The sequence below is a fragment of the Excalfactoria chinensis genome, chromosome 23 (assembly GCF_039878825.1).
Source record: "Excalfactoria chinensis isolate bCotChi1 chromosome 23, bCotChi1.hap2, whole genome shotgun sequence".
Classification (NCBI taxonomy): domain Eukaryota; kingdom Metazoa; phylum Chordata; class Aves; order Galliformes; family Phasianidae; genus Excalfactoria; species Excalfactoria chinensis.
This window is the reverse complement of record NC_092847.1, coordinates 1,624,933-1,637,937: the sequence shown is the minus strand read 5'-3', so window position 1 is coordinate 1,637,937 and position 13,005 is coordinate 1,624,933. Positions and strand designations below refer to the sequence as shown.

At 55.7% G+C, this 13,005-nt stretch overlaps 1 protein-coding gene across 1 annotated transcript; it reads left to right on the top strand.

The window, feature by feature from the left end:
- Positions 1 to 1,131: 1,131 nt before the first annotated feature.
- Positions 1,132 to 10,170, top strand: NUAK2 (NUAK family kinase 2). Its single transcript, XM_072355937.1, has 7 exons — positions 1,132 to 1,407; positions 4,794 to 4,914; positions 5,851 to 6,002; positions 6,785 to 6,850; positions 7,475 to 7,594; positions 7,848 to 7,980; positions 8,060 to 10,170. Exons 1-7 carry the CDS (start codon positions 1,210 to 1,212, stop codon positions 9,196 to 9,198), a joined length of 1,929 nt encoding a protein of 642 aa, XP_072212038.1. The 5' UTR covers positions 1,132 to 1,209; the 3' UTR covers positions 9,199 to 10,170.
- Positions 10,171 to 13,005: the final 2,835 nt, after the last annotated feature.

The following is a 13,005-nucleotide window of genomic DNA, read 5'->3' as shown; positions in this document are numbered from 1 at the left end:
ATTACAGCAGTTTAGTTAATCTCATCTGCGCTTTGTTTGTCTCCCCTACGGGCCCCGCTGGCCGCCCTCAGATCGAAATGCAGCTCCTGTTACTGAGCAGTGAATAATTCATTGGTGCCGCTCTGCTTTGGCTCAGGATGCCATCAGGACACCCACCCCAACCCCTGGTACCCAGCCTGCAAGTCCAAGAGCTCTGCCTGGCTCTCATCCCGACACGGGATGGCACAGCTGATATCTCTGTGCCCAGGGACACAAAGCCTGCAAAAAGAAGGGCCGGGGCTGTTCTCTTATCCCTCACATTGTGCCCCTGCTTTGCCTCACCCCGTCTGCCCCGAGCTGCTGGAAGCGATGGGAAAACCCAGGTCTGATGAGTAATGCAGCAGCTATCTCTTTCTTCCATCGATACGGTGTGTCCTCACACATGCCAGAACTGGGCAAGAGCTTTTGTTTGGGCTGCTCTGGGAGATCATCGCATTCTTTTAATATCTCAAAACAAAGAGTTACCGCAGGGGCAGAAAGAAAAAGACCACACGGGGAGGTGCTGCCGACCGTACAGTGAATTTCTATTGGGACAGCGTGTAGACATTCCGTTCCCCCCCACGGATCCCTGCTCACCACATGCAGGACTGAGCACCGCTCTGTGGCTGTGCCTCCTCGGGGCTCTCCTCTCTCTGATTTCGCCCTCAATACGCTGTTGTAGGTTGGTTTTTATTCTGACAGTGAGCCACATCTGTCGTGGTTCTGTATGTGTGGCTGTGGCCATCCGTGCATCCCTCCCCAGTTAACCTGCAGCTCTCCTCCTTGTTGCACCCGCACCCTCCCCCCACCCCGACCCCCCATCTCTCAGTTTGGGTACAACCATCACCCTCCATCTCCTTCTGCACACCTTCAACACATCCCTGCCACGCGGGACCCCACTTTTCTTCCTTCTTATCCCACCCAACTGTCTCCTTTACACCTCCGACCTGCGCATCCCCCAATTATCACCATGGCAACACCCATCTCCACGCCTCCCCCCCCCCCCTCCCCCTTTATGCCAGCGGTGCCGGGTGTCCCCCTGCACCTGCCCAGCCCCATGGCCCCCCCATCCCCGCACCGGCAGCCGGGCGGGGCGGGCTGTAGGGCGGCCAATGGGCGCGGGGAGGCGCGGCCGTCGGGGCCGTCGCATTTAGGAGCGGGGCTGGCGGCGGAGCCGGGAAGGAGCGCGGCATGGAGCGGGCGGTGGGGCTCGGGAGCACCTCGCTGGCCGAGGGGTTCATCAAATCGCCACGGCCGCTGATGAAGAAGCAGGCGGTGAAACGGCACCACCACAAACACAACCTCAAGCATCGCTACGAGTTCCTGGAAACGCTGGGGAAGGGAACGTATGGGAAGGTGAAGAAAGCACGGGAGCGTTCCGGCAAGCTGGTAAGAGCTGGTCCTGCGCTTCTCCGTTGTTATTTCGGTGCATCCTTGCTATTCCCGTGCGGCGGTACCGACTCCGGATCTGCCCAGCCGGTATAACCGGGACCGCGGCGGTGATACGGAGCCTCCGGTGCCGGGGGAATGCGGCCCAAGAAAGGTAGGAGCCGGGGGGCTGCTGTGCCCAGCGCCCACTTGACCCAGTCAAGCTTCCTGGGTTGAGAGGGGTTTGCAGATATCCGGTGTGGAAGAGCAAACATCGCACTCCTGTCTCAAGGATCGTTCCCTTCCTCTCGCCCTGGTGTTGAGTTGGTTTTACATGTTGACTCTCTCGGTGGCGTGCAAGCAAAGCTGAGCCTCTCAGAGCCCCGAGTGTCTGCTTGAAGTCGTGACTTGCTGAATTGCTGTCTCGGCCCATTTGGAAGTAAGTGGGCGCTGTGCAATGCAGAGCGCAGCCTCAAGCATAGACCTGGTGTGATTCGGGCAGCTCAGCCTCAGGCACCCTGTGGTACACAAGCAACGAGGCTTTGAGCACCAGAAGGGTGTAAAATTGGCTTGCTAGCGTGCCCCTTGAGCATGTCAAACTGTAAACTGGAGAGGTTTTCCTCTCCAGCAGCTCTTCATTAAGTCAGACCTGCCGTTTCCACTCCCCTATCTGATGCTGCTGCATAACCAAGGCCTTGCAATGCAGCTCCCACCCACCAGCCTAGAGGGATCCCATCCCTGGGGTAGGTGAGGAGCCCTGGCTTTCCCTTTCTGCACCAAACAAAGCCTGTGCAGGGGATCTTTGAGCCACCGGAAAAGGTTCCTACCTGTGGAAGCCCCTTAGGACAGAGACTTGTTTGTCTGGTAGCATAAGTCCATTATAATGCAAATCAAATCCACACACCAATGGCTCTTCCATAAGTGCCAAAGATAGTCAAAGGCTGGACTAACTAGTACTGCAGCGAGCCGGCCCTGTGGGAACAGGAGGCTTAACCACAAATCTCTCCTCTTCCCACAAATACTTTCTTGCACCACTCAGCATTTCCGGACCTGTTTAATCTTTAGGCTTATCCCGAGCTGGGATATTTGTTCCTTCTCTAAGTGGCTTTCACTTCCCAAAGGCCCAAATGTGAGCAGGTTCTTGGGTTACCCCTCCTGGGCTGTGCAGATCCCACATTACAGCAGCACTGGAGCTGCTCCGTGCACAGCTTTGGCCTCTGGCTGATCAAACTGTGCAGACAACTCACTGAATATTGAACCATCTTTCTTAGCTGCTTGGCTGGCTTTCTTTTCTTACCCATTTAGGTGTTTATTTATTTGCCCTACCCTCTCGTGCATTTCATTATGAAGGCTCATGCAGTGCATCCTGCACCTACTGCCAGGGCAGCATTTGGCCCTTTCCCTCCCATCTCACTGCTTCACCCACCCAGGGCAACCAGGAGCTGGAAGGGGCCCTTATAGGGTCAGGAATGGATCCGTGGGCTTGTGCAGTGCTGGGGGAAGGCAGCACCTGCAGTGTTCCAAAGCAGTACAGCCTCCTTTGATCTCCACTGAGGGGCGAACCCCCGGTCCCTTCCGGTGTGCATTGTAATCCATATTTCATGGAGCATGAAACGCTGCACTTGCAATCTGGAACAACTTCTAAAGTGCTGCCTGGGGTTGTAGCTTAATGCATCTTTCAGCAGCTGCTGAAAATACCTGTTCTGCCCCCAAAAAAACTGGTTAATTAAAAGCCTTTTTGACTTGGAAAGCACTCTGGGGTTCTCAGGGTTCTGGCAGTGGGGTTTGTTTCCTGCAGGAGGTTTTCTTTTACATAGCACTGATGGAGCAGGGGGTGTTGGTTGTGTTCCTGTGACCCTGGAGCTGCTATCCCCACTGCTGGGGATGCCTTCCCCTCTCTAAAGGGTGAGCCTTGAAGTTAGGGAGGGGATATTCTGGCACAAAGCAGCCGTTCAGTACTGCTGGGGAAGGGCGAGAAGCCTGAGGGCTGATCAGTCACTGCTTCTAATGGTGGGTTTGGGCTCTGGTGTGACCCAAGCAGTGGCTTCTCCTTGCTGCGTGCTGTCCGTTAGGAGAACCCTGGGGCTCTGCAAGCACTAAACCTGCTGGTGGAGGTCACTAAGTGTGGGTGTTTCCTGCTCAAGGCACACACAGCCCGGGGCATCTCCCGAGGCATCCCACCCTGCGGCTGCTTTGTCTGGTCTTGGCAGCAGGTCTTGCTTTAAGACCAGGCTCAGCGTGAGCGTCTCAGTCTGCAGCACACTGTGTGCACCCCAAAGTGCCGTGCTGAGGCTTAGCAGGTGAGAGGAGTGGGGCAGCAGGGATGTAGGAAGCAGGTGCAGGGGATTTGCTGCATAAAGGCATTGCCTGCACTGCATGGGGGTCACGTAATCAGGAGCTGGAGCAAAGAATTGTTAAACGTTAACCTGCTAACCCAGAGCAAAGGTTCTGGCAACGAATACCTGGGTTTCGAGAAGCTATGAAGTGCCTTCAGTATTGCTTTCAGTATTGCTTTGCACAACGCCCTGTGCTTGGGTTATTGAACTCCCATGGCCGGAGTCTGCTTTGCTCTGCTGTTGCAGTGCTTACAGTCAGTCTTACACCATGAAGACAGCACTGTGGCAGTGAGATCTCCCTGCTATAGCATCTGGTGGCTTCTGGGGCTGTGATGGGCTCTGCTCAGCTTGGCTGTTGTGGAAAATATGTGTCAGCCTGGCTCTGGCAATGGGGTTTCTGACTCCCCTAAGCCAGAGGGACCGATGTCTGAGGCCCTAAACACCACCTGGAGAAGGGGCCCTGTGCAGCTGGGCCTATTGGTTCCATACAGCCCCCTCCTTGTTGCCATGAGACCCAGAGTGAGGGTCCCTTGGTGGGATTAACTCTGTTCCGCATTCTTGTCTGGTACAAAAAAAAGGAGGTTCTGCTGGATTCAGTTGTAAATTCAGCCCTAGGAGTGCATTGTTTCTCCTCAGTCCCTTTGAGAAAGGATTAGAAGGCATCTATTCTCCAGCACTCACTCTTCTTTCTCCTCCCCTTTCAATTTCCTCCTAGAAGAGAACTTGAAAAGCCAATGGAAGCTGGAGTGCAGCTCACATCATCAGCCCAGTGCTGCGCCTCTGCTCCCTCACACCAAACCTTCCCTCTCCTTAATCAGCTCCTTGAAATAAGTGCTTGCAAGGAGAACAAAACCTGTTTTTTTTCATTTCCATGACCCCGAGAAGACGTTATCTCTGCAGCCATGTGCAGGTTGCATTCCTCTGGCTGCTGCCCAGCTTAGCTGGAACTTGGCTCCTGTAAGAGCTGCAGGCACAGGGTGTGATGCTGAGCCCCTTTCCAAGGGCAGGTGCTCCTTGTCTTGCTGTGGGGTGATGTGCTCCTGGCTGACCACTGTGTGTCCTCCTTCACAGGTGGCCATCAAGTCTATCCGGAAGGACAGAATCAAAGATGAACAGGACCTTATCCATATCCGGAGGGAGATAGAGATCATGTCGTCCCTCAACCACCCTCACATCATCTCTGTCCATGAAGGTGAGCTCCCTCCTCACTGCCTCTTTCGGCCACTTCCCTGGTTTACCCCATAGGAGCTCACTGTGGGGAATCCATGGTGGGGGAACCAGCAAGCCCCAAAGCAGTGGGACTCCCTGCAGCCTGAGGCAGGAGTAGGACTTACTCCTGCCATCCTTTTCCTGCCCTGGGGCATAGGAAAAACCAAACCACAGCTTCAACAAGAACTCCTGCTGCTGGTTTCAGCTGTATGGCCAGGACTGGGCTCTGCTCCCAGGCTGTCAGGGCAATGCGAATAGAAGCCGAAGGGCAAGTGCTCAGGATCAGATTTGGGCTGCTCCAGTTGGAGATTTGCTCCTCACTCCCTTGGTGACAAACCAGTGTGGCTGTGCCCTTCCTAGTGCCTGGGGTTTGTTGCTCTTTGCCAGGTGCGTGTGTGTTGTTGTTGCCACCTCTGCGGGTGTACGTGAGGTATCCAAAGTCCTTTTGTCCTCTAAACAAAAGCACCGTTGGCTGGTGGTTTATAGAAGGTGTTTGCAAGGACTGAGTCATGCTGCTTGCTGGAATTCAAAAAAATACTGAGGCAGCTTTCTGCAAATAGGAGGAAAGCACTCCAGCTGTGGAGCACAGTGGGAGCAATAGGAATGCACAAAGCCTGGCCGTGCCCGCAACTCCAACCCCTTCCCTTGGAGCTGAGATGTGTGAAGCATGGCAGGTCCGTATCTCAGCCTCCTCCTGGAGGATTAGAGCATATCTCTGCCCCCCCCCAAAAATCCAGTTGTCCCCATCTGACCTGCAGGTCACAAAGCCAGCACCTCCCATTCTGCAAAGCACGCAGGCAGGAGTGCCATGCGTTGGGTTCAGCCAGAACCTCCTCTCATTGAAGGGCGCATGCAGAAGTCCTCAGCTCTGAGCATCCTTCCTAACACCCCTTGGCTTCCCATCTCCATTCTCGCCCAGTGTTTGAGAACAGCAGCAAGATTGTCATTGTGATGGAGTACGCCAGCAAAGGAGATCTGTACGACTACATCACTGAGAGGCAGCGGCTGTCGGAGCAGGAGGCTCGCCACTTCTTCCGCCAGGTTGTGTCGGCCATCTACTACTGCCATAAGGTGAATAGGGCTCTGTGGGCTCAGCACCCACATCTGGTGGGTGATGCTCAGCCTGGGCTGGGAGCTGTGGGATGCTCAGGGCTGTTGGGTTTTCTTGGGAATCGGGGTTAATCCCGCTCCTTATCTGTAGGGTGCGGTGCCTTCGGGCCTCTGCGGGGGAAGTGGCCCAACAGCTTTTAGGAAAGTGCTGCCTGGCTGCTGTGGTGTCAGACTGACTAACCCTGCCTTGTCCCACCCGTGGCGGGGGAGACGCCTAGGGCTGTCTGTGAGAGGTGGTGGTGGAGCCCTGGGTCAGCACCTCGTTCATTTAGCTGTGGGATGGGCTCTGTCTGCTGGGTGGGCACTGGGGGTCTCCCTCCTCATAAGGCCGTGTTGGGGTCATGCCTTGTGCTGTGTACTGTGGTAGGACTGGGGGGGTCTCAGGCACCTCCTGAACCCAATGCAAACCGGGACATAGGCTGAGCAAATCCAGCAAAGCACGGAGCTGTGCTCACGCTGGGGATGGGTCCTGGCTGCTTCTGTGGGCACAGGGCTGGGGTGGATGCAGGAGCCCAACGTGGCATGGAGTGCTGACAGCAGCACCCAACTCAGGACGTGGTTTACAGCCCATCCTCGTGCAAGCACCCGGATTTATTTGCTGCTATCTCTTTGCTGTCACTGCTGTAAACGCCCATGCTGTCGCCACTGTAATGGCACTGTGAACGGCAGTGACCTCCCTTGTGCTGCCTTTCCCTTCCTCAAACATCCTGTAAGCTCAACCCACCTCTCCTCCCCTCTTGCAGAATGGGATCGTTCACAGGGACCTGAAGCTGGAGAACATCCTTCTTGATGCCAATGGGAACATCAAGGTGAGGGGCTGTTGGCCCATGGCCATACGTTGGGGTTCACTCAACAAAGAGCTCAGGGATGCTGGCACATGGAGGGGGCTGTGATGCCCTATTTCCCTGAGGACATGTGGTTCTTATGCCCTGGAATGAGAGAGCAAGGCTGAGAGATGGGGACCAGGAGGCTGCCCCTGTGATCTGCAACTGAAAGGGAGAGGCTGCAGAAGCAGAGCAGCAGAGTTAAAGCCATCAATGTTTATCTCTCTGCTGATAAGAGGGCAAAGTCTGAAGCAGACTTCAAAACAAGACACACTGGGGATGAAGTGGTTTCCTAGTGAAAGTCTCAATTCCCATAAGCACGGGGCAGCCAGGTGCTGCTTCACCCCATGGCAATGCCTCTCTCCTGGGTCACACAGATCCACAGCTCCATAGCTTCAGGTGGTGGTGCTGCTCCACACGCAGACAGCAGCTTTGCTGCTTGCAAAGAGCTTTGAACTTGGAGGTGCTCAAAGCCAGGTTGGATGGGGCCCTGGGCTGCCTATTGTAGTAGCTGGGAATCTTGTCCACAGGAGGAGGTTTGCAGCTCGATGACCTTCAAGAACCCTTCCAACCTAAGAGGTTCTATGATGGTTCTTTGATTCTCTCCAGATTGCAGACTTTGGCCTGTCCAATGTTTACCAGCAGGACAAATTCCTGCAGACGTACTGCGGTAGTCCCCTCTATGCATCGCCTGAAATCATCAATGGACGGCCCTACAAAGGCCCAGAGGTACGTGGTACCCTGTGAGTTGGGTCTTATTGCCTCTCAGCTTGGACTTGGGGCAGCTCTGGGTGTTCTATCTGTATGGGAGCTGGGATGGCAGAGACCTCTTTGGGGTAGCAGTCCCTTGAGGCAGAGCAATGTGTTAACTGGGTGTTGTGTTTGGGTGGAGGCAGCTGGGGGTGGTCTTGCCCCATGTCATGTCCTGGGGTGGGAGCCTGGTCCTGCTGCTCTCACCCCAAGGTCCCCATCCTTCCTGCAGGTGGACAGCTGGTCCCTCGGTGTCCTCCTCTACATCCTGGTCCATGGCACGATGCCTTTTGATGGCCATGACTACAAGACCCTGGTCAAGCAGATCACCAGCGGGGACTACCGGGAGCCCACGAAGCTGTCAGGTAGGCAGACCCCACTGCCCCATGTATTCCATCCTCCAACCTATGCTCTCCTGGTACCTGACCTTCCTGTCTCCTCCAGATGCCTGTGGGCTGATCCGGTGGATGCTGATGGTGAACCCAGAGCGCCGTGCCACCATTGAGGACATTGCCACACACTGGTGGGTCAACTGGGGCTACCGTGTGCCCGTCGGTGAGCAAGAGCTGCTGCGGGAGAGCAATGAATCCCCATTGGCCACAGTGGCTGAGTGGCTACGGTGCTCATCCCGACCCCTCTTTGAGAATGGCTCCAAAGTGAGGTGCTTCTTCAAGCAGCACATCCTTGGCGTGGCCCTGGAGCGGCAGCGCTCCCTTAAGAAGTCCAAGAAGGAGAACGATGTCTCTCATGCACTGCAGGAGGGGGCTGCAGCTCCTGAGAACCCCTCCAAGTCCATCCTCAAGCGGCCCAAGGGCATCTTGAAGAAGAGGAATTCCTGCGAGCAGAAGGTGCCCATCCCTCCGCCAACAGCTCCTGGGGGAGAGGTGAAGAGTGAAGATGGGGACGTGACTGCTGTGGGGCTGAGCCCAGTGCTACCTTCTGCAGTGCTGGGGGGCAGTGAGGGCAACAGTGGTGTCCCTGTGGCTGTGCCCAAGAAGGGAATCCTAAAAAAGCCCCCGAAGAGGGAATCAGGGTATTACTCATCCCTGGAATGCAGTGAATCTGGGGACGTCCTGGATGCAGGGAGCTTGGACCTTGAGGGCAACATGTTTGCTGACAGTCCCACCGCTGAGCAGGGCCCTCCTGTCCTCCCCAGCAGCCGGAAGGGCATCCTCAAACACAGCAGCAAATACGCCAGCAATGCCGAGCCCCACAGCCCCCCCGGGCAGAGCTTTGGTTGCTTTGATGAGGTGCCCCTGCCCAAAGCCCCCCTTGCCCCCCGCCCTCGCCCACCCAGCGCTGTGAGCGAGGACAGCATCCTCTCCACTGAATCCTTTGAGCAGCTCGACCTCCCCCCACGTATCCCCCCAGGCAGCAGAGGGGCCATGAGGGGCTGCATCTCTGCTGACAGCCTCTTGCGCTTGGAGGAGGAGGAGGAGGTGGATGAAGGGCGCAGGCTGCGCTGCTGGACTGTGACACATTGCCCCAGCACGTTGGGGGAGAGCCGCTTCTCCTTGGAGAGCTGTGACAACGTCACCGAGGTGTACCGACGTGCCGTAGCCATCAGCATGAAGCTGAGCTGAATGTACCCTATGGCTGTAGGGATGGGGTCCCTGAGCCTGGGATGGCCCCCGCTGTGGGGAGTGGGGGTCACAAGTTCCCCAGGGCTTCTTTGTGTCTGGAGAGGGGGTTGCCCTGTGTGTGTCCCCCCCCCACACACCCCTATTTATTTTGCAGCCTCCAATAGGAGGTTGGATGCACACAGGGATTGGGTTGTAGGGTGGGGAGGGGGATGCCCTGAGGGCACATCTCAGAGAGGAGGGGGTGATAAAAGGACCAAAGCCCTGTGCTGCCCCAATGCAGCCCCCCCCCAGCTCTTGCTAAGGGGAAGAAGTGCTCTCCATGGCACCACACTGTCCCTCCCTGCTGCCCTCCATGCAGTCGGGCTCATCTCATGGGATGGATGGAATGGGGCGGTGGGGGTGGGATTTCTTTGCACTGTTTGATTTTTGGCTGCACACGATAACGGATGGGGCAGGTAATATACCTCAAACAACTGGAGATGTAGCAAGGCGTGGATGGGAGGCTGTCCTGGCTGCAGGTTGGGGTTTGCTGGCAATGGGGTGCAGCCCCATCCTTCCGCTGCTCTGAGAAACCCAACTGGAATGAAGCATCAACTGGAATAAAGCACCAACTGGAAGAGCACGTGCACTGTGATGGCAATGAGCTGAGGCTGCAGGAAACCCAGAGCTGCCCCACACACCGCAGTCTGGAAATGGGCTCTGATGCCTGTTTTTCATGGTGAAAGGAAAGTAAAAAAAGAGCCTTTTGTAAGGCACTGCTTCTTTATTTATTGCCTCGCGTCCGAGTTAATGTAAAACTTCATCAGCACTGGATTTGCCCAGCTCAGTATCAACCCTCCCCCCCCTACCATGGGTGTTTGTGGCTGTGCTGCAGCCCCGTTGCACTGCTGTGTGGGCAATGGCTCTGTTCCTTCCTACAGTGTGGTCCAGAGGGAAAAAAAAACCCATTAAATTAAAAGCAAAAGGAACGTGTTGGTTGCTTTCCTGCTTTGTTTTTCCACCTGTTTTCTGGGGGATGCTCCAGGCCGGGGTTTGCTGCCCCCAGTGGGCTCCTATGGCTCTGGCAGTGATGCTGGGGCTGTGCATGGCTATGGGGTTTGCTCCAGGATGGGTGAATGTGGGTTGGATGTGGATGTGTGTGTCCTGTGGGGTGTATGCAGGCTATCTGGTATGCCCACCCCATTCCCCAACCGTGAGGACCTCAAAGCTTGCATCCTGCAGGGATTCTCCACCTAGGAGAACACAGCTCCCAACATTTCCACTCCCAACGCTGCTGCAGTGTTTGTCCAGGTCTGTGAGCTGTATGCATGTGATGGCAGCAGGAGTTCTTGCTCTTCAGGTATCTCCCATAGAGCAAAATCCCACTGGAGATGCACAGCACCACTCTGTTGCCCACCCCCCTCTCCATCCCATTCCCCCTCAGCTTCATCTTCTCCTCCTGCTGCGGCATTGAAATTGCTTTTATTGCTCTCTAAAGCACGGGAACAATTTCCCGTTTCCACTCGAGTAAATCGGAGACATTTCAGGTCCCCGTTGCAGGAGAGGGCCGACGCTGTGGGGCACGGAGTGCTCTGCCCCCTGCTGCGCATTCCCTGCGTGCTTTGACCCCATGCAGTGATACCTACAGCTGCTTTTTGGCCATGTAGGGCAATACCCCCAGCTTGGCCAGCACCAATCAGGGCAGCAGTAGAGGCAGGTGCTGCTTCCCAGCCTCAGGTTGCACTCCCAGCTCTAGGGCTCACCCAAAGCCCCATAGGGTGCTTGTTGGGTGTGGGGTGTAGGAACCTTTGGGTCAATGCTGGGCTGCTGCATGGAAGAGGGGAGGGGGTCACCCACATCTGGGTCTGATTCAGGAAGCGCAGCCTCTCTGAGAATCCATAAGGCTGTGCATCCTAAAAGAGGGGAGGGGAAGGGTGTTCTGCGCTGGGGAGCTGGCAGCAGGAGGGAGCCCAGCCCAGCACCGCTCCCCACACAGTGCAATGACTCAACCCCCCCCACCCCATCGTGCCTGGGCTTGTGCTGAGAGCCTGGATGCTCTGAGCCCATATTTGGGGCTGGAGGGGACGCGGTGTGGGAGGGGGACACGTGTCTTTCAGGGGCAGCAGCGCAGCATTGGGGCTGCGGGGATCTCACCCATTGCTTTCCCAATCACCCCTTTGCTGTCCTCACCAGCAGTGACAGAGCCGCAGCAAAAAACCTCCTGTCATTTTGTTTTCCCCCTATGTTTTCTGCTCCAGATACCCCGTGTCTGCCTGACGTACCACAGGCTGGGGGCCAGCTCTATTTCCGAGACATTCTGCATCAACTCAAAGCTCCAGCGCAATTAACACAACAAAGCTGTGACGTTTTGCATGCCAGGTTTTCCAAGCGGCGCTGTTTTATCATTCGTTCTTTTTCTTTAATATCACCTGTTTGATTGCTGGATTTCTTTGAAGATCAGAAGAGGTGAAATCCCCACATGAAAGCCTTCCCATTCTCAGCCTGGAGTGGCCAAAAAAGAGAAGAAGAAAGGGAAAGAAAAGAAGAAAGGGAAAGAAAAGAAGAAAGGGAAAGAGAGGCATCCGGAAATGCTGCTCCCACTCCTCAGGAGAGCAAGGAATAGAACCATACAGCCATAGAATCATTAAGGTTTGGTGAACTTCACCCCATTGGCCTCAACCCATCCGGTCAACCAGTCCGGATCCATCTGTAGTGCTTTCCTACCCCCAGGCAGACCAACACCACCCTGGTGATATCTGGTTTGTGTGGCTCTGCAACACTTCCTTAACGCATCAGTGAGGCTGAAGGCAGCAGGAGGGAGCACTGAGGGGAGGGAGATGGGAGCAGAGATGTTGGCATTGCTCATGGGCAGCAGCAAAACCCCTCAAAGCCTTGTGCAAAGCAGGCAGAGCTGCATGGCCGTCACAGCCCATGCTGTCTCCCTGCCAGCTGCAGCCTTGCCTGCCCTCCCAAGCCGGCTGAGCCACCTGCTTGGGGCACAGGTTGGGTTCCTTGCACAGGGGTGAGGCACGAGGCAGGAGCCCGTTTTTCTGGTGGCTGTGCTGGGCGTTGGGGCTCACACGCAGAGCAGCGCTGCAGGAGGTTCCCAGCTGGGGATGCAAATCAAACGTGGCAAGGATGTCCCAACCCCATGCAAAATACCATGAGCAGGAATGGGGCCTCCTGGCAGCGCCGTGGTGAGCGTTCCCTTTTTTTGCACCTGGAGGAATTAGAGCTGCACAGTTACTTGGCTGCCCGCAATGCAATGCAGTGGGGCGGGGGTTGCAGAGCTGCATGGGTTCAATGGGTGTTGGTACCCCCACTTTGGGACCCATAGGCTCAGCCCTTGCAAAAACACATCTGGGTGCTCCTTTGCATTCAGAGGCAATCAGATACAACATGTAGACCTCCTCCTACCTCCGTCCGACCTGCAGGTCCCAGCAGCCCCCTGGGGATCTGCACCATCAATTATTTCCTAATCTTATCTAAGCTGTCTCTTGCTTCCCCCCCCTCCAACCCCGTGTGCTTTTCCCTCCCACCTCCCCCTCCCTCTGCTGTACTTTGTACCCTCTGACAGCACCGCTTCCCCCCCCTCCAGCCCTTCTCTTTGATCCTAGGAAGAAGCAATTGATCCTCCTTATCTTTATTGTGGTAGAGACATTCCCAGCGCTGCCCTTAATTAAATTCCTCTTCATTTTCATCCCTCAGCCTTCTCTTTCTCCCGACCCCAGACACGTATCTATTTTCAAACGTGCAATTAAATTATTAGATTGGCCATGAGCAGAAGAGGAGCTGCGTGCAGTGGGGCTGTGCTCCATCCACACCGTC

Excerpts from the sequence above, each read along its gene's own strand:
- NUAK2 (XM_072355937.1), top strand. The coding sequence starts at position 1,210 with ATGGAGCGGGCGGTGGGGCTCGGGAGCACCTCGCTGGCCGAGGGGTTC. Across the intron at positions 6,003-6,784 it reads CCATCTACTACTGCCATAAG|AATGGGATCGTTCACAGGGA; the intron begins GTGAATAGGGCT and ends CCCCTCTTGCAG. Across the intron at positions 6,851-7,474 it reads ATGCCAATGGGAACATCAAG|ATTGCAGACTTTGGCCTGTC; the intron begins GTGAGGGGCTGT and ends GATTCTCTCCAG.